Raw genomic sequence first — 21,087 nt, forward strand, 5'->3', positions numbered from 1 at the left:
TCTTTTTCTAATGCCACGAGGTCGGGACCATTTAATTATTCTGTGTGTCCATCTGTTGTCAGTGTATCTAGCCACGTGCCCCGCCGACTTCAATTTTTCAAGGGAGAAAGTAAACGCATCGGTCATTTTAGTTTTACTTCGAATGTAAACCTAGACAGCTTCTCTCCATTCTGCATTGAGTAGTCTGTATTTTGTTTCTCGTTTTTAAAGGAAACGTCCAGGTTTTTTTTTAAATGAAAATAAGGGACGAGACGAGCAGAACGTTCAGCTGATGGTACATGATACGCCCTGCCCATGACAATGCAGGACCGCTCAGGATTCTTGAATTCTGAGAGGCAATACAACTGCGCTCGTCACCTTGAGACATACGATATTAAGTCTTATTTTCCCAGTAATTTCACTAGCTACGACTACCCTTCAGACCGAAACACAGCAATGTTTACACATTACTGCTTCACGGCAGAAATAGGCGCTGTTGCGGTACATAATCTAGCCGGCATCCTGTGCAAAGGAGCCTCCTATATCCTATGGCTATGTCGCATGTAACGCAATTAAAATAATTACGAACCGCTGGCTCGTAGCGCTGCCAGCAGACAGGTGAGCAAGCGTGCGGGTGCGTGCGGGTCACGCGGTGCGGGCAACACGCAGCACGTGATAAGTGCGGGATGAGCCGCCGACACACTGTCGGGCGCTCGCTCCATCTCGCTGAACCGGTGGAAGTGCTGGATGCTCTCCTGCACACAACAACCACATGTTAATGATTAGTTATTAATGAAACTGTTGTGTAATAAGGGGTATTAAAACACATATGTGATAATAGTATCACACGAGTGTTTTAATACCTACTTATCAACAGTTGCATACAAGACTTTATCTACACCCAGAATACGAAACCTCTAAATGATTCTGGAACAGTTAACTTTCTGCTAACATTAAAACACCAGTCCTAGTAGTAACCTAATATCAATTATTACTGATTATATACAAATAAACTAAGTATTCATGAAACAATTATTTATTTAAATTCACCCGAATATAATGTTCTTTTGCAGCGTTTAAAATGAATCGCTCATTTTTTGTAAACAAAACAATAAAAATATCGAAGAAAAATGGCGGGGATTCGAATAACCCACATTTATTTTTACGGCGCGCAACGACGTAGTGTGAAACACGCGTAGACGAAACTGTTCTTTTTTTTTAATTTATACAGATACCACGCATCAAGCAATAAGAATGTGTCTGTCTGTTGAAAATCTTTGCGCATGAAAAGATCGGAAAAAAAACAAAGGAGTGTTGTAATGAAATTCAGTACAACATTACAACACCCGTTTGGATGATGTAATGGTTATTAGAACATTGGGTGTTTTAATGTTGACAATAAGCTGACTATTTCAGAATCTTTAATAGAAGATTTAACGAATGGGTGTAGATAAAATAATAATAAGCATATTAATTCAAGACTATAGATTACATATTTTAATGTGTTAGTAACATAAAAATATACCTTAAACTAATGTTATTACTTAAATTATAATCTTGATCCCATCCGGGTATATGCCTCCTCCATCTTCTTCCACAACTCTCTATTTATTGCTTTCTCCAGCCTGATTTTACCTGCCACTGTTAAAAGGTCATCACTCCACCTTATTTTAGGTCTACCCCAGTATGTGTTTCCCGACGGACCACTCCTTCTTGTCGCTTTTAAAGTCCATCTTTGGTCTGGGACCCTAGCCACATGTCCTGCCCATTTCATTTTTAGTGCATATTCAAGGACATCTGTAAGGTTTGTGTTTTTCCTGATGGTTTTTTTTTCGAAATTTATGTTACTACGCACTAAATAATGACAACAGTAACACTGGCAAAAGGATAGAGGGCCTAAACTAGTGGTATTCGTCGCGGGAAGTAGTTGTTCGGGTTTCTATTGCGAATCCTTTCGAAAGCCGAAATTTCGACCTTGTGGAAATCGAAATTAAATGGCGATTTATATTTTTTTTTGTAATTTTTATTAAGTTATTTGTAAATTTTGTTTTGATATTTTTTCGAATTAAAAAGATTTTAGAAGATATATTTTTATTTTAAGAAGCAACAAAAGTGTTTGTCTCAGACGACAGAAAAAAAAAACACCGTTCTCACAATATATGTGTATCTATATATACATATTTCCTAGCAATATTAATAAGTGACATTATTATAACGATAAAAAACGCCCTAAACCCAGTCTTTCGACTTTAGTTGGTAGAGAATCGTCTACAAACGATAACAGTGCAAAAAAGTTTCTATAATTACTATTGCACGATATTCATGAAATTTTACACACTTATTGGGTACAGAAGGATTTTAATATAGAAGTATTAAGGGTTATTTTAAGTGCGTTGATATAGGACTAGCAGAACCCAACAATTACCGAACAAATTTTTTTTGTTGTTAGATGAACTCAACGCAATATCTTAGCCCTCCAGTACCTTAGCTGCGGGTGAGAGGTCGTTCCTCTGTATCAGATGCTCTGGATACTTCTCGCACATCTCCGGCACCCAGGCCACCTCCTGTCTCTTGTAGAACTCCTTGCTGTTCAGCGCGGCGCAGGCGTATCCAATTATTTCTGGCTTTACACCTGTATTATAAACATGATTTTGCTAAGTGAAACACGTTCATAAACTTAGTATACTAGCGTAATAGACAAACACTCTCCTCATTACGGCGAGATTAAACTTAAAATGTTCATGTGTGTGCTAGTTCTATAGTGACTACTATGACAAATATTGATAAGCGGCGTCATATTTACGTATACAATATTATATTTTCTATATCACATATTTTTTTAATTAATATAATCGTTAGAAAATAGAGTGTTTACTGTGTATATAAAATGTTATATTTAGTATTTTAGTGCATATGTTCTACGAAAATAAACATTACGAAAGTAGTATTGAATAATCAGTATTTTATCTATGAAATGTTTCTTAAGTTGGATCGTTGCTATATCTAACAACATAATCTAATACAGAACACGACACTAGTATATATAAACACTAAAATTAAAAGACGGTTCAATTTTACAGGAGACTAATGGACAGTAAATTGTTCCAAAACGGTTTCACGCTCCATCTATTCCGTCTCTTTCTCACACGTACGTTTTATGTAAGGATAGTTATCTCACTTTCACACAGGGTTCGTTTATTACGGTAGTATACTATGTTTATGAGCACGTCAGTATATAAATTTAATAAATGTACAAGGAGATATGTAAATACAGCTGGAACTTAAACGAATGTCAGTAAGTGTCAGTAATTGTAACAAAAATAGACAATTTGCCTGTTTCTTGTTTAACATCCATAAATATTGAATCAATTAAATTTAAAGCAAGGATATGTCAAAATATAGATTAACGTAGTAAGGCAAGTACGCAACCTAGAGTTGAAAATAAAAAAATATTAATTCACTTCATAACTGAAAAGGTTTGTACATTCTCATAATAGTTTCGTCTCAATAAATATAAATTAACTCACCATTGATCTTCACATCGCTCGAAGCAGGCTTATCACTCTCCGAGTCGTCATCAACGTCGTTTCCATCATCCATCACACACCCATCATCATCCTCAATCACCATGCACAATTCTGGCGCCAAAGTTAGGAACGGCTCCACTAATCTGCCAAACAAAATATATTTTCAGTGCTGTAAGATAGTTGTGTTTATATAAAAAAAATTACTGTAATATAAAACAGTTTACAATTGATAATACTCTAGTTCATTCTTCAATAATTCAAATATTTTTATTTAGAATAGGATATGATATCACTGATTGAAATGAGAAGAATGGGCGCAACAAACTCACCGCGCTGTTTTTTAATCGAAAAAATATGTTTACGAAGTAATATCGTACAATTAAACTATTATTTAATAGCCTGAGGGCGGTCGCTTCATCCCCAATCTGTGGTATCATTAAGAAAGTCAGTTATGTTATAGTAACCTTTACCAGACAAACGTTTTTGACAATTCTTTTGAATTTCGTAACACATTTGTTTTTAACATTTTCTGGGATCTTGTTGTTAAAGCATACACGCCCCACAAGAATTAATAACTCGACTTAGCCGAGTAGTAGGCATTACACGTTTACGTCTGTTCCTGGTGTTAACATTATGGCAGGGGCGTACATATCATATAGGCAATTAGGCAGTGCCTACGTCATTGTGAACCTAAATAAATGTAGCACTAGTGTAAAAGTTAATTTACTACCTGGGGTAGGAAGTCTACAGATTACATATACGAAGCAAGCAGCGTTTCATACAACTTATGTCATACTGTCGAACTAAAGTGGTATATTTCTAATTGGATGTACAGTGCCTACCTTGCTAGAAAACCAACGCACGATCGTGCATTATGGTTATGACAGTTTCTATCAAATTCACTTATGTGCCTATGTACATACAGAACATTATCAAGAATATATTGAGAAGTAAATCAAATACGTATTTTTCTCCCAATATATAGTATTGTTACAATAGTACAGCAATACTTATTCTTAAAATGTTTGCTAAATTCAATTTTCCGTGCCGTCGGTTGGAACCAGGAGGTCTAAATCGACAACGATACATTCGGAACGATACGATAATACTCCGAATATATCGCAACTATCCTACTCTAACAAATGTTCGAATTCCTTATCGTTTATCGTTACCATAGACTAATATTTTGATTTTTTTACGATGTTAGTGTGAATGAAATATGTTCAAACCTAAACAGTATCTGTGCTACGTCGCTGTTAAGTGTCAAAAGTCAAAACCAATTTGATCATTAACACATAATGTAAATGTTAAAAAAAATATGTAATGAAAAATTTAATAAATAATACAAAACTCGCGGATAATAAAATGTAAAAAAAAGTAACTCAACCCTTCTCGTCGACTTACTATTTATCAGGCGGCCATTTGCATTATTTCTACGCATAAACGATCAACAAAATAAATTAAATGACTTAGTAGTAAAAAATCCTGTTGAATAGTACATCACATATAATTATTTCAATAATATTTATTAAGTAAGTATATTGTATGGCAAATATATCTATACAACTTGAAACGATAATAGCATCGACAGCCTAGAAGGTGTCGTTGAGATTATCGTAAAAGTGACGTTTGATTATTTGTGAAATTCGAATATTCGTCTCTGACATTTTCAACTAAGAGTAGGGTTACGACTGATAATATCGAATAATGTTTCGTTCGTTCAATCATCGTTTCGACATTGAATACGATGTAACTAAGAGTAGGATTCGACACGACTAATGCCACGATTTATCGAATATCGATTTTAGGAGTAGGCCCCCAGATGATTGTAAGCTCCGATCATCGCAGGCAGAAAAATTGTTATCATTGTCTATTAACAGTTATTATTATCGCGGTTCCTTGTACATCTTCGAAGAATCAAATCAAATCAAATACGCATATTTCTCCCAATATGTAGTAGAGTTACAATAGTACAGCAATACTTATTCTTAAAATGTTAGAATTACAGTTGGGAGACAGGAACTCAAACTAGGTAAAACCTGTGCTATAAGTCTCCTGCCCCCCCCCCCCCCCCCACTCTTAACTAATTATATCATTGCTTTTTACTGTCTATATTATTTAGACTAAATTTCAAATATGTTTGTGTGTATATACATTTGTGCATGATTATGAATGCTTCCAAGAGAGTTTCATTCTCTTTTCAGTGTGTGTAAAGATGATAAATATTATATGAACCTATATGTATTTCTATTAAATAGAGATACATATAAAAGCAACAGTCAAGGAGTTAGTTTCTCTAAATTTTGTCCTCAATTATATTAATTCACAATCAAAAATTCTAATTGTCCAGCCTTATCAGCCACTGTATGATCAGTATAAGTCTGCCGTGTATTTTACAAATAAAGACACAATAATAGTTACCGATCGGCCGGTAAGCTCTGGAGGTCGGCGGGGAACAGGTCGCTGCAATCCGCGCCGTCTCGACACGTCTTGTGGCAGATCGTGCAAACCTGCAAATTACATATTATGCTGTTACTAACTTGATAGATTACTAGATTCTAAAACAGTTAGCTTATTGCCAACATTAAAACACCCAATGCCCTAATAACTCATTTCCAGACTCATACAAATCAGTAGTTTAGCATTAGACGTGCAGCGAAACATATATTACTTCAATATAAAACTTTACATATTTCAAATATTTAGTATCAGTTGCAATACAGCGCTCCTCGCGATCTATCGCACAGTGGTTCGTCGCGTATGCTTCATAGTTCATTATATATATTTTAAATTCGTGTATCTTTATGGTCCTTCGAGCCGGATTATTGTTACTTAATTTTTTTAATTGCAAATTATTAATTAAAATATTTATAATTTAATCTTAAATTCTATTCTTAGAGAATACTATATTTTATTTAGAATTATACTGGACAATCTTCCGTGGTTCTGGACCTTTTATATATTAGTAACTAATATTTCTACATTTCATAATAAATAAAATAAGAAACCACATTTTTAAGGGTGTACGGTTTACTTATTAATCAATGGACTGTATTAGGTCGCTACTAGACATGAAATAATTAGAATTAATTCCATTGCTGCTAAATTAATGATATAAATGAGCGGGATATAATGAGAGAGAGCACTCGGTCGCCTTACGCAGTTAAGATTGCAGATCGGGCGAATAGCAATCGACCTAAATTACAATATTAAATGAATTATTTGTTCGATATTCGAACAAAGGGTGTGTGGCGCTGTTAAGACAGTACCGCGCGGTGGTCCGGGGCCGCGTACGGTCGCACGAGGTGTGGTGCGCCCGCGTGGAGCGCGGTGAAGGCCAGCGGCGGCAGACGGAGGTCGGGCCCGCAGTCGAGCGGCACCAGTCGCCGCAGATCAGCCGCTAGTCCTCCGCGAAACACCCACGGCTCTTGTGCGCCGCTCTCGAATGCCTCGCGCCATCCCTTAGAGAACCCTGCCACCATTCATTACATATAGAGAATCACTTGTTAACCAAACCATTCACAACCGCGCGTTTTGTTCGACATTAACTGCCTCGCACAGCCAATTTGTGGAATCAACTACCGGCAGCGGTCTTCCCGAACAGGGACCTTCAAGAAAAAAGCATACTCCCACCTTAAAGGCCGGTAACGCATTTCTTGACACACCTGTTGTTGCGGATGTGCATGGGCGGTTGCCTCACCTCTCCCCATCCCGTGAGCCTCTTGCCCGTTTGCCCCCTCTCATATAAAAAAAAAACAACTGCCGTAACGTCAAAAAGCGAAATAGTAGATTATACAACGACTGCATAAACGAACCATTTTTATTCGAGACTTTTAGCAATGTCGAGGATAAAATGGTTTTGTGGACGAGTTATAAACTCTGGTTTTCATTTCGATTACACATTACTGTTTAACGGCAGACATAGGCGCCGTTGTGGTACATCCGGTGCAAAGGAGCCTCAAACTTGTCTTGTTGTTCTCTGTCTCTTGACTTGTTTGGATCTGTGAAAGTCCGTCTTCAATTGCGGATGGAACGTAATGCCCTTAGTCGCCCCTTACGAAAATCTTCAGCCTAGGGGTGTCTGTTCTTTTACTCCCTGGGGTCACTCTTGGAAAATTCAACTTCATTTACCGTTGATTCGCCATTTTTCAGTATATCTAATGGTGGAATTTACTATAAGATCGACTTTGACACTTGCAACAACAATCACGCTAAAAACTTCTGGAAAAATTCTACTTAAATAAAACCTACACCTTTTTTTTATTAGATAAAGAATAGCTTTTATATTTATTAAAAAAATAACAACGAGTCCAACTCACACGTGTAGCTTCCTTGCATATTGGTTGCTATATTCGACGGGAACTTTCCGAGCTCTGAAAGTAGAAACAAATTATCAATTATTGGTGAAACAAAGATTGTATGTCTCGTTCATGGGACGAAATACGACGCAGCAATCCGCTAACTAGATATATTATGTTAATATTTAATTAAATTGTGTAGGGATATTGTAATGCCTATAGTAACTAATGTATTTAATTTGATAAGGATTAAAACTGGAGCTTTCCAATAACACAATATATGTAACCATATTATTTAAAAAAATTAGAATAGGTTTATTAAGACATGTTCAACAATCATTGTCATATTTCAACTACTAATAACCGGACGACCGAGCCTTGCTCGGATTTTTAAGAATGTACAAAATTTGAACAAAAAAAAACTTATAGGACATCTGGATTCGAACCGAGGTCTTCTGCTTCCCTGATCACCCAATGTACCATCTGAGCTATTATAGTCTTGTATATAGTGGCGAAATTTACCTTTGTATTAACACGGTAAACACGGATAAAACTACATTTATTTAAATTGTATACAAAATTTTATGAAAATCGTTTCCGAGATTCAGATTTTATACAGGGCGTCCGAAAGTTATGGGACATGAAGGGAAAATACCTTAAATATCGTAGATAGGATATTTTACTGAAAGAAGACTTTATGTTATTTTTAAAAGTTAGTAATTCTAATAACTTGCCTCAAATAATCAATGCTATGTATGGAATGATAATATCGCTAGTTTTCGAACGGCGTCGTCGGCAGTAAATAACTTTCTTGAAATTGACTCAAACATTTTACGTTGTTCCTTTCTTTTAAAATACTATGTTACTTAAGAAGAGTTATTAGTTTTTGGCCATTCTTTCGACTGGCATCATAAAGGTAGGGGTTGCTTTTATTTTTTACATTTAAGTCGGTTCGATTCCCAGACGAGTAATATTTAGAAAATCTTTGAATGCAGAATTACTAATTTAAAAATAACACAAAGTCTTCTTTCAGTAAAATAACCTATCTACGATATTTAAGGTACCTTCCCTTCATGTCCCATAGCTTTCGGACGCCCTGTATATATATATATATATATATATATATATATATATATACAAGAATTGCTCGTTTAAAGATATAAGATACACAAAGGTGTATCTTATATCTTTAAACGAGCTTTCCTAAGGCTTTCCTTAACAGGAGTATAATACACCTAACTTACTTTGCTCATGAAACACTTTGTCTTATGCTATTTTGCCAAACAGACAGCTAACAGAAAGCTAAGCGTTTTCATTTTTTTATGTATAGGATTGTTTGAATCTATTCGCATAGAAAAGCGAAAGCAAACCGAATACGTGGCGAATCGAAACGCGCCAGGACAAAACAAAGGCAAGAGCGAGATAATTGTATTAGCTAGCTTTGTATGCATGACGTCAAACAGAGAGCGAATTCGAGACGCGAAGCAAGTCCGAAGCGCGATGTTTGTGTTTATTTACAAAACTTTGACTCGCTTTGCTGAGTCTATTTTGTAGTTTGACGTCTCCGTTATAGTGGAAGCCCCATTACAATCAGTTCGCGCGAATGCTTTAAGCCTCTATTAAAGAGAAAGAGAAACAGTTAGCTTATTGCCAACATTAAAACACCCAATGCTCTAATAACCATTACATCATCCAAAAGAGTGTTGTAATGTTGTACTGAATTTCATAACAACACTACAATTTTTTTTTCAATCCCTCCATGCTCAAAGTGTTTTAACAGACAACCACATTCTTATTGCTCGATGCGTGGCATCTGTATGAATTTCAAAAAAAGAACATTTTGGTTTACGCGCGTTCCACACATTTTTCTTCGATATTTTTATTGTTATGTTTACAAAAAATGAGCGATTAATTTCCAAAAGAAGATAATATTCAAGTGAATTTTAATTATTGCACTAAACAAAATGTAAATTATTACTAAAATAAATAATTCTTTCATATATATTCATATACTTAATTTATTTGTATATAGTAACCATTGCAACATTCAAACAAGTGTTGTAATGTTGTACTGAATTTCATTACAACACTCGTTTGGATGATGTAATGGTTATTAGGACATTGGGTGTTTTGAAGTAAAACGTCTTTCGGCGTGACTTTTTGAAATAAGTACTTCCGGTAGAAAAAAGTCAATTGAAACAATTTTTAACCTTTATAATTTAATAGTTTAAAAAATTATTTCAAATTGCTCAGTGACATTTTCTGAAAATCTCCAAGTGTATTTGTTCATTTATGACTAATTTGTAATAAATAGTAAATAAAAGTTCTCAGTCTGACGTTTGCGGCATTCGTTAATTTTTCTTCGTCCATCGGACAGGCAAAAGTTCCAGTCCATAGAACCATATTCCTTTAATATTCAATAACAACGTTATATTGATAACGTGTGATATTAATAATTTAATTATTTTTATCAATTATTTATTAATAAGATGGCTTTAATTAATGTAAGTATATATTTAATGGTATAAATTAAATCTTCTGTCCTAGAATAGGTGGGACGAACAACGGCAAACGAAAATAACATATTTTATCTATGAGCTTTCAGATAAGCAAAAAAAGTATATTATATATATGTATAATTATAATTAAGTTTTACTTCAATCGCGCGTAAAGATTACACGCACACACTTTTATTAATGTTGGCAATACGTTAACTGTCTCAGAATCTTTAATGGAGGATTTAAAGCATGTGTGTAGATATAATGATATGCTATGCATCACCCAGCCAGTCGAGCAGGGCGGTGAGTAGCGCCAACGCGGCGCACACGTCCCACACGTAGGGCCGCAGCTCTGCGTACAACTCGCCGTTGGCGGCCGCTCCCAGCCGCCGCAGTAGCCGGCGGCAACGGCCCGACCACCAGGAGAACCGCCTTAGCCGTCGTCGCCACTCGCTTGTCTGTACAAAATAAAATATTTTTCCATATAACGTTCACTTCACCAGTCCGAGGCTCCTTTGCACAGGAAGCCGGCTAGATTATGGGTACCACAACGGTTTCTATTTCTGTCGTGAAGCAGTAATGTGTAAACATTACTGTTTCGGTCTGAAGGGCGCCGTAGCTAGTAAAATTACTGGGGAAATGTAACTTAACATCTTAATTATGCCTCAAGGTGACGAGCGCTAGTGTAGTGCCACTCAGAATTTTTGGGTTTTTCCTATCCTATGCGGCACTATATGGGGGGGGGGGGGGCGTATCAATTACCATCAGCTGAACGTCGTGCTCGTTTCGTCCCTTTATTTCACTGCGATTCAAATGACGACCTAAAATGAACTGGTTTGATATTTCATACCACGACGTCATTCGAGCTCTCCAATATAGATTGACGTTAAATGAAGTCGGAAATTGAAAATGAAAATACTAAAGATGCCTGTTCGCAAAAACGAATTAAAAAAAAGTACTCTGTACTCCAACATGAATGGAGGTGCGTTCATAACTCGTTTTACATCAGTTTATGTTTACGAAAACACCTAAACAAACTTTCTACGCAAAAAAACCGCTACAATCGTATCATTATAGGTTTCGAAACGCAACGCATATGGTTCGAGTAAGAGAGATAGACTTACAACGATTGTAGCGTCATCTCTTTCTCACACCGCGGACCTAAGACAAATTTCATTCGTTCATTCTTCCATATGCGATTCAATCGCCAGTCATGGGCACTTCATGGTACGAATCTTAGAATCACTAATTAAAAGTTGATGATAGGCCTTCTGGTATGTGCTAATAAGAAGCATTCTTGGACGCACGGGGCTGCACTAACCTCGGGCTTGTTCCCTCTCAGGATGGTGGCCGCATGGCTGGTCAGCCAGTGGAAGTCATGCAGCAGCCGCAGTCCCCGTGCGCCGTGCTCGAACGGTAAGTAGAACAGGTCGCACAGCAGGAGCAGGTCTTCATGGGTGAGATTGTGCTTGTCCAGCAGCGGGGCCGCTTCATCTATTGGCCTGTCAATGAGGAGATAGCTTTAAATATAATAATAAAAAACTTTATTTTACTAACAGAAGTTCACAACTCTTAAATATATATGTACATCTTAAAAATTAACTTATCTTAAATAAAATGCAATGTTGAATTGAAACTCTGTTAACCATGATAACTAACTTGTGTTATGGGTACCAGTGTTCGCGTATTTTTTTTTATATGAGAGGGGCAAACGGGCAAGAGTCTCACGGGATGGGGAGAGGTGAGGCAACCATGGACATCCGCAACAACAGGTGTGTCAAGAAATGCGTTGCCGGCCTTTAAGGTTGTGCCTTTATGCTTTTTTCTTGAAGGTCCCTAAGTCGTATCTGTTCGGGAAGACCGCTGCCGGTAGTTGATTCCACAAAGTGGCTGTGCGAGGCAAGAAATTTCGAACAAAACGCGCGGTTGTGGAATGCCAGACGTCTACGTGATGCGGATGGTACTTTGCATGTAATGTCCGGTGGTGGAATTCGGCCGCTGGAATCAACCCGAACAGCTCCTCTGAGCACTCCCCGTGATAAATGCGGTAGAAGATGCAGAGAGAACCCACATCTCTACGCAATCGGAGATGACTTGATCGTCGATGACTTGATCGTCGATGATTCGAGCCGCTCTTCGTTGTATGCGGTCAAATGGAAGAAGCTGGTACTGGGGAGCACCCGCCCAGAGGTGAGAACAGTACTCCATGTGAGGCCGAATTTGCGCCTTATAAAGTTGCAGGCGGTGGCTTTTAGTGAAGTACTGTCTCGCCTTACTGAGTACACCAAGCTTTTTAGAGGCCAGTTTGGCCTTCTCTTCCAAGTGACCACGGAACTGAACGTCGCTCGATATATCGACGCCAAGTATGCCAATACAGGCTGTGGCAGTTAGAGGAGTGATCTCGAATCGAGGGGATACGACAAAGGGAGACTTTTTAGTGGTGAACGCACAAACTTGTGTCTTCTTGGGGTTGGATTGGACTAAATTATGTCGGCCCCATTCCGAGACTTTGCAAAGCATAGTTTCGATTTCAGACACAAGTTTGTTCCGGTTCTCGTCGACGCTATCCCGGGACATGTTGGCACGGCCGGTTTAGGAAGCATACCCCGTGCTGTCGTCCGCATAGCAATGAATATTGCTGATTTGCAGCATATCATTGATATGCAAAAGAATATAATATAATACTATATACTATAATATAATATCTTACGTTTAAATATAATCGTGGCAATAGCTGTTTTAAATTCGCGACATATGGTAAGTAAAATTAAGATAAGGGGGGGGGGGGGCTCTAGAAAAAAACATATTCTAAAAGTGGGCGGTGACCAAAATAAGGTTGAGAAACTATGGTCTAGATAGAGTCTCTTGCTGTTAGACTACCGATAAAAACAGGCCAGGAATATTAGTTGAGTGTGCGTGACAAGCTACGTCTTACACTCGCGATTTGTATGACACTTTGTGTTAGTGTGCGTGAATTGCTCAAAATAGAGGGTAGTTCTCGTTTTCACAGCTGTCTATCTAGTCATTTAAATGATCTAAGATACAGATACATAAATTTCATTTCATTTAAATAAATTAATGTCTTATAATACTTCAACTTACTCATCTACAAAATCGGTGGGGTCTACAGCCTCCACCATCATGTCTCCACTCAGAGGGCTGTTGCTGGGTTCCACTTGCATTGAACCGTTCTAAAAACAATCGTTACATTAAATAAAACAACGAAATAACATATCTTTATTTTACTATCGATAATAATAAATCAAAATCACTTTATTCATGTAGGTCGCGGAAATGATACTTATGAATGTCAAAAAAATATATTTTTCTTATTGAATCTTCTGTTACTTCGTAAAGGGTTGAGCTAATGAGAAGGAGTAGCAAGAAACTGATTGCCACTCTTTTAAATCGAGATTTACATTTTCATCGTTGTACAAATCATTTCAATAACAATATTATATGAAAAGTGATGCAACATATATAAGTACTCAAACGTCAAATAGTCTATGCCTTATACGAGTAAGTCAAAAAAGTAAATGTAGATTTATACAAAACAAAAGTTATTGAGTACAGTAGCATTATCACCAATGGATTTGGATGCCTTGTTTTGTAAAAATAATATAGCTGGTACTAAAAAAATAATATCCCTTCATACATGTACCAGCGAGTACCTAACTACAATTATTTGAACTTAATACATTTGGTATGTTTATCTACACCCATGCTTTAAATCCTCTATTAAAGATTCTGAAACAGTGAGCTTATTGCCAACATTAAAACACCCAATGTTCTAATAACAATTACATCATCCAAACGAGTGATGTAATGTTGTACTGAATTTCATAACAACACTCCTATGTTTTTTTCGATCCATTCATGCGCAAAGAGTTTCAACAGACAGCCACATTCTTATTACTCGATGCGTGGTATCTGTATGAATTTCAAAAAAGAACATTTTAGTTTACGCGCGTTCCACGCTACCAGAACGTCGCGCGCCCTAAAAAAAGAAGTAGGTTATTCGAATCCTCGCCATTTATCTTCGATATTTTTATTGTTTTGTTTACAAAAAAATAGCAATTCATTTTAAACGCTGCAAAAGAACATGAGTCGAGTGAATTTTAATTAATGAACTATACAAAATGTAATTACTACTAAAATAAATAATTGTTTCATTAATACTTAGTTTATTTGTATCAGTAATGAAGGATATTAGGTTACTACTAGGACTGGTGTTTTAATGTTAGCAGTAAGCTTACTGTTTCAGAATCTTTTAGAGGATTCATATTCTGGGTGTAGATAAAGTCTTGTATGCAACTGCTGATAATTAGATATTAAAACACTCGTGTGATACTATTATCACATTCGTGTTTTAATAACCCTTGTTACACAACAATTGCATAAATAACTAAAACATACGTCATCGTATCTAATTACCATAAACTTAGTATACTACCGTAATAGTCGAACCCTGTGTGAAAGTGAGATAACTATCCTTACATATAAACGTAGGTGCGACAAAGAGACGGATTAGATGAAGACCATGAAACCGTTTCGAAACTATTTAGTGACCATTAGTTTTCAAATTCAAATATTTTTATTCAAAATAGGATTTATAATCACTTATTGAACGTCGAAATCTACCACCCATTCAAAAGAGACTGCCTCAGACCTGAGAAGAATGGGCGCAAGAAACTCAGCGGGCTTTTTTTATTTTTTATATAAAATAGGGATTACAATGTAATATCGTACAATAAACATTAATAATTAAAGAGCCTGAGGGTGTTCGCTGTAATCCCAGTCCGTGGTGTCATTAAAAAAATCGTTTATGCTATAATAACCTTTCCCACACAAACGTTTTTTAACAATTCTTTTAAATTTCGTAACACATTTGTTTTGAACATTTTCTGGGATCATATTGTAGAAGCATATACATCGCCCAACAAAAGACTTACTAACTCGACCCACTCGAGTAGTAGGCATAACAAGTTTATGTTTATTCCTCGTGTTAACATTATGAATGCCACAGTTTCTAGAAAATTCCTCAATGTGCTTATGAACATACAAAACATTATCAAAAATGTATTGAGAAGCAACAGTCAAAATGTTTATTTCTTTAAATTTTTCTCTTAATGCTTCTTTAGGACCTAGGTTATAAATCGCGCGAATAGCCCTCTTCTGCAGCACAAAGATAGTATTAATATCGGCCGTACAGCCCTATAACAATATACCATAGGACATAATACTATGAAAATAACTAAAGTATACTAATCTCGCCGTGTCTATGTAAGTTAACCGCCTGATTTTCTTAACCGCATATGCTGCAGAACTAAGCCTATTCGCCAATCCTTCAATATGGGGGCCCCACTGCAATTTGGAATCAAGAGTAATGCCAAGAAAAATAGCAGATTCCACTGGTTTTACCACTTGATAAAATATTCATACCCCCGCGCATTTGATAAAATATTCGCATCTACATTTTTATCATTTGGCGCGGTGAATTTAATATATTTGGTTTTATGATTATTTAACAATAAGTTATTGGCGCTAAACCAGTACACGATTTCAGATAGAGCATTGTTTACTTCGTCATATAAAACTTGGCTTCGTTTCACTTTGAATATAAGTGAAGTGTCATCCGCAAACAATATCACCTTGTGTTTTTTTTCTACAAGGTTAGGTAGATCATTTATATAAATTAGGAAGAGGAAGGGTCCAAGAATAGACCCTTGTGGTACCCCCATACCGAGAGGAGTCCCAGGAGATCTCCTGCCATTCACCTCGACCCTCTGAATGCTATTATTTAAATATGAGATCAGAAGATCGAGTGCAGACTCCTGTCAAATTGGACCGCGTTTTAATTTTAGTGTTTTATCGTTATTATACTGTGTTTAAACAGATATTAATGAAAAAATATAATGGTGTCGTGTTCTGTATTAGCTTGTGCGGTTACATATAGCAACAATCAAAATAAAGAAACATTTCACAGATAAAAACTGATTCTTCAATACTAACTTCGTGGTGTTTATTTTTAACCGACTTCAAACAAGGAAGAGGTTCTCAATTTGTCGGTTTTTTTATGTTTGTTACGTCAAAACTTTCGACTGGGTGAACCGATTTTGATAACTCTTTTTTTATTTGAAAGCTGGTGCTTCCCGTGTGGTCCCATTGTAATTTGGTCCAGATCTGACAATGGCATCCATGAGAAAACCATAAGTCTTAAATTTGCTATACATACGTATAGCAAAGTGGATGATAAATTTACGAATAACTCAATATCGCGCCAACGCTTTTTTTTAATGGAAAAGATATACTTCAAAGATAGTTTGGTTATGTTCTGATAATGGAATCCATGACAAAGTAACGGAACTCTTCAATTCTTAGGAGCAAATTAACGAAACTTGGCCGAATCTTTATGGTATCCGGATATTTAAGTCATCTAGCACATAGTAATAGGTAGTCAAAACGTATGAGTTTGATAGAGGTCTCCTCGATTCTACTGAGGACATACGATGGAGTGTAAGTGGCGGATTTCTTTGGACTGAAGCCGATGAAACTTAAACGCTTCTTCACAATCAAGTGGGCACTCTATTCCGCCTCTTGTACCTATTTTAAAGTCAGACTGCGTAATCGAACTGACCTCGCTACAACCATCGTTCATGACGACATCGGAGTCCGTGTGGGCCACGGATGGCGGGTCAACGTCCAGCGGCTCGGGGGCCACGGGGCCCTCAGGCGCGGGGGCCCCCACCTTACACCCGGGGCTCGGCGTTTGAGGAGTGCCTGTAAGTTCAAAATATTAGGTGTCAGCTTCTACAAATGGGTCACAATCAATTTAATTAAAAATCAAGATTTTCAATACATAGAATAGTTCAGTTATAGCTGACTGACCGATCAGTCATTGAAATAAGCTGTTAAATGGAGACCAGAGGAGAAACCAGATGGAGGAGAGGCCCAGAGGAGTCGGATCTCCTTACAAATGTAAGCTGTATAGTAAAATAAGGAGCATTTCTAGTAAATCTAGCCGTGCCCACTACTTCGTCTCCGTGGACTAAAATCTATCTTGGCATGTTAATATAACACAAAACGCAATATGTCTTTATTTGCATGTTGCATTTTTTTGCATTTATTTGCATGCAGGACAATTAACACCCTTTGTTTTGATCGTTAATCGAGCATGTTGTAGATTGTAGTAGATAATGATCTGCATATATCTCTAGATAGATTTTAATAAGAGGTGCCTTTTTTGTTATTGACGGTGGTTATATAAAATAATTTTTCTACTCCTCTATTTTTATCTATCATTTATACAACCTTGAGTCTTTGAAAAAGTCTGTACTCTATGGCCTAAAAAAAGCATTGTTTACCATACTTTATCTCGCCAAAAAAGCACAGTTTTTTTAGTGCCACAGACAACTAAATCTAGTTTAGGTATGGTAAGTTCATAGAAATATTAGGTACATATCATTAGACTAAACATTTAAATGTCTACTTTCGAAAAAAAATTGTTAATAAAAAATTGCGAAGATGTGCAGCATAAGGTATTACGTAATTCACACATTTCCCGCGTTGGCTGTATAGATGTATGTATACCTTTGCCATTCCTTGTAGGAGAAATAAAACCACTCACCAGAGATAAGTACTTATACAGGATGTCCCAAAGTTATGGCACATGAAGGGAGAGTACCTTAAATATCGAAGATATTACTTTTTGGCCATTATTTCGATTGGCATCATAAGAGTAGGGGTGTTTTTTTTTACATTTAAGTCGGTTCGATTCCCAGACGAGGCAAGTAATTTTTAGAAAATCTTTGAATGCAGAATTACTCACTTTTAAAAATAACATAAAGTCTTCTTTCAGTAAAATAGCCTATCTTCGATATTTAAGGTACTTTCCCTTCATATCCCATAACTTTGAGACACCCTGTATATACGATACATTTCCCGCCCATTTAAATGGCAACTCGAAAATTTCCAAGCCGTAGAAAAAATATTGTATGCCACACGTTGTTAGTAAACTGCCACACGTTGTTAATACACTAAGTTAATAAACGCTCGGGACGTCTTTCATTGCGATGTTTGTCTGCTGCTCACTTCGCAACCCACGACACTCGCGTTTTTTTACATTTCTTATACAACTGTTGCATAAAATACTATAATATTATAAGTGTTTGCTTGTTTGATATGTTTTCACTCCTATGTACAGAGCTAATCGTAACATTTTACACATTATATTATCGCAAAAAGGCCCGCAGCCTACACATGTGAGCTGAGTTCTGTTTGTTCTAAGACTGCAAACAGATTGTTAACGTTCATCAGATAGCATGTTCGGCTACATGACCAGCTCGTCGCCTTTACCCGGTAATTGCGTGTATAGATCACGTAAATATACATTGACTGACGCCACGTTCATCCTTATCATCATCATCAGCCGGAAGACGTCCACTGCTGGACAAAGGCCTCCCCTAAAGATCTCCACGACGATCGGCCCTGTGCTGTCCTCTTTCAACGTAATCCGGCGATCTTCACCAGATCGTCGGCCCATCTTGTGGACCTACTAACACTGCGTCTTCCGGTACGTGGTCGCCATTTGAGGACTTTTCTGCCCCACTGGCCATCTATTCGTCGAACTATGTGCCTCCTCACTGCGACTTCAGTTTCGCAATCATTTGGGCTACGACCGTGACTTGGAAACTCCGAGCATAGCCCTCTCCATTGCCCTCTGAGTGTCTATGAGCTTTCTGATCAGGACCATAGTTAGCGACCACGTCTGCGTACCGTAAATCATCACTAGCAACGCACACTGGTTGAAAACCTTCATATTCAGACACTGTGGTAATTGTTCACATTCATCCAATCTGTTTACAAGTGTTTCTGCTTTAAATGCTTTTATAAGAGTATTTCCACCAGTAAATAATCAATCATAAATCAGGGTAGCACTCACCACCAACACTCATATCTCCGTTCTTCTGCTCCTCGTCATCAACAATGATCTGCTCCTCGGACTTCATGAAGCCCACACTGTCGTTGGACAGCTCGCACTCGATCTTCTCCATGGCGGAGTCGTCCATGGACTTGAGCCCGAGGATCGGGATGGGCAGGGTTGAGACCGGCATCTCGGAGGGCACCGATATGTTAGAGCTCACCATCGGTATGATGGGGTTCGGTATCGACTCGTTGAGGATCACCTTCGTCGGAGACACGAGGGAGTTCATCACGGGATTGGCTACGGGGTTGAAGGTTTCTGCGCTCGACACCTGTAAGTTATAACGAATTAAGAAAGATTGCTCGACAACAATCGACAAGGCTTGCTGTTGGATTGAATCAGGAAAGAAGACTCGTATCAAACGTACGGTTGTGTCTAGCTTGCGTCTAGAACAGTAAAAGCCTTGTGTTGAGGTATAGAGTATTTTTGGGAAATCGGTCACTCTGTTGGATCAAAGTCACGTTCACATTGGGTTGTCTTAGCCCTAGGTAGAATTATTAAGAACAGCGTTTCTCATTTGACGGGTCGGGACCCGGCACCAGGCCAATAAAATAAAATACCGGGTTGGAACATTTTTGCCTTGTTTAAAAAATATTCATAGGATAAAACTTTTGTCATTTTTCACGACCTTAGACTCTTTAATAAAAACTAAAGAGGAGCTCAATATTTTGCACTGATATTTAGTGAATAAATAGGTGATACCAAAGTATGTGTTAGGAACACTGACCTGTATAAATTCCACTGGACAGGTTGTTCCATATGTTTGACAGCAAATTTTTTGTGCCTTTTTGCAGCGTCACTCGCGGGCGTCCAGAGAACTAATTTTAACGTACTTATTATACAAATGGCTGCGAAGGAACGTACAATAATCTGAGGTATTTTGCATTCTGAATTTATTTCGTTCATTTTCCGTGTTATTTATACCTCAAGAATCAACTTAAATAGTGTACACATTTTTTTGTAAATAGTTTCCCACCATCTATCGATGTTTGCTAAGGTTGTCTATACTAGTTTTAATACCGCAGACTCTCGCTACATGGCCAACAGCGCCAAAATGGCGAATATCAAACAGGCACAAAAGTACTTTGACAGCCGCCAATCAAGTGGTATATAGTAGAGGTCAGTGGTGAGGAATAATACGTGAATTACCTTGGATATAAATGTATTAAGGACGCGAGAGGGTAGAGTGAAAATTACCGGGCCATGGCCACCACGTTTTTAATGTATAGGAGCAATACTCACAGGCGAGCACACGCTGTCCACGGCGCAGGTGTCGGCCAGCGCCTGCAGCTGAGTACTGCTGAGAGTGGGGATCGCGGGCATGGCGCCCGACATGTCCGCGGCGGAGACGGTGCAGGTGGAAGTGACACCCGTCACCAGCGACATGCACGTGTTCACGGACGGCACGATCGGGATGATGGGCACTGGCGGCACTGCCACAGTATAGACCGTTATTTTTTATAAACACGCGCCATCGTGTACTAGCTCACGATATCCAAATAGCTGACAACACATCTACACCCATGCTTTAAATCCTCTATTAAAGATTCTGAAACAGTTAGCATATTGCCAACATTAAAACACCCAATGTTCTAATAATCATTACATCATCCAAACGAGTGTTGTAATGTTGTACTGAATTTCATAACAACACTCCTATGTTTTTTTTTCGATCCATTCATGCGCAAAGAGTTTCAACAGACAGCCACATTCTTATTGCTCGATGCGTGGTATCTGTATAAATTAAAAAAAAAAAGAACAGTTTCGTCTACGCGTGTTTCACACTACCAGAACGTCGTTGC

At 37.6% G+C, this 21,087-nt stretch overlaps 1 protein-coding gene across 6 annotated transcripts in view; it reads right to left on the reverse strand.

Annotated features, from left to right (window-relative positions):
* Positions 1–21,087, reverse strand: part of LOC126977224 (protein O-GlcNAcase) — a 45,639-nt gene that overhangs the window by 6,854 nt on the left and 17,698 nt on the right. For 5 of the 6 annotated variants that reach the window (XR_007732176.1, XR_007732175.1, XR_007732174.1 and 2 more), the window contains exons 10-21: positions 20,528–20,718; positions 19,244–19,556; positions 16,940–17,082; positions 13,405–13,493; positions 11,624–11,804; positions 10,586–10,760; positions 7,826–7,879; positions 6,776–6,978; positions 5,928–6,016; positions 3,507–3,649; positions 2,463–2,611; positions 569–734 (exon numbers count right to left, since the gene is read on the reverse strand). Coding sequence is in view for 2 of the 6 variants with exons in the window: in XM_050825947.1 (XP_050681904.1) it covers positions 569–734; positions 2,463–2,611; positions 3,507–3,649; positions 5,928–6,016; positions 6,776–6,978; positions 7,826–7,879; positions 10,586–10,760; positions 11,624–11,804; positions 13,405–13,493; positions 16,940–17,082; positions 19,244–19,556; positions 20,528–20,718 (1,896 nt within the window). In the remaining 4 variants the exon portion in view is untranslated. The remainder of the gene's footprint in view (positions 1–568; positions 735–2,462; positions 2,612–3,506; positions 3,650–5,927; positions 6,017–6,775; positions 6,979–7,825; positions 7,880–10,585; positions 10,761–11,623; positions 11,805–13,404; positions 13,494–16,939; positions 17,083–19,243; positions 19,557–20,527; positions 20,719–21,087) is intronic. The other variant, XM_050825948.1, reaches the window with a different exon arrangement.

The sequence above is a fragment of the Leptidea sinapis genome, chromosome 44 (assembly GCF_905404315.1).
Source record: "Leptidea sinapis chromosome 44, ilLepSina1.1, whole genome shotgun sequence".
NCBI classification, from domain to species: Eukaryota; Metazoa; Arthropoda; class Insecta; order Lepidoptera; family Pieridae; genus Leptidea; species Leptidea sinapis.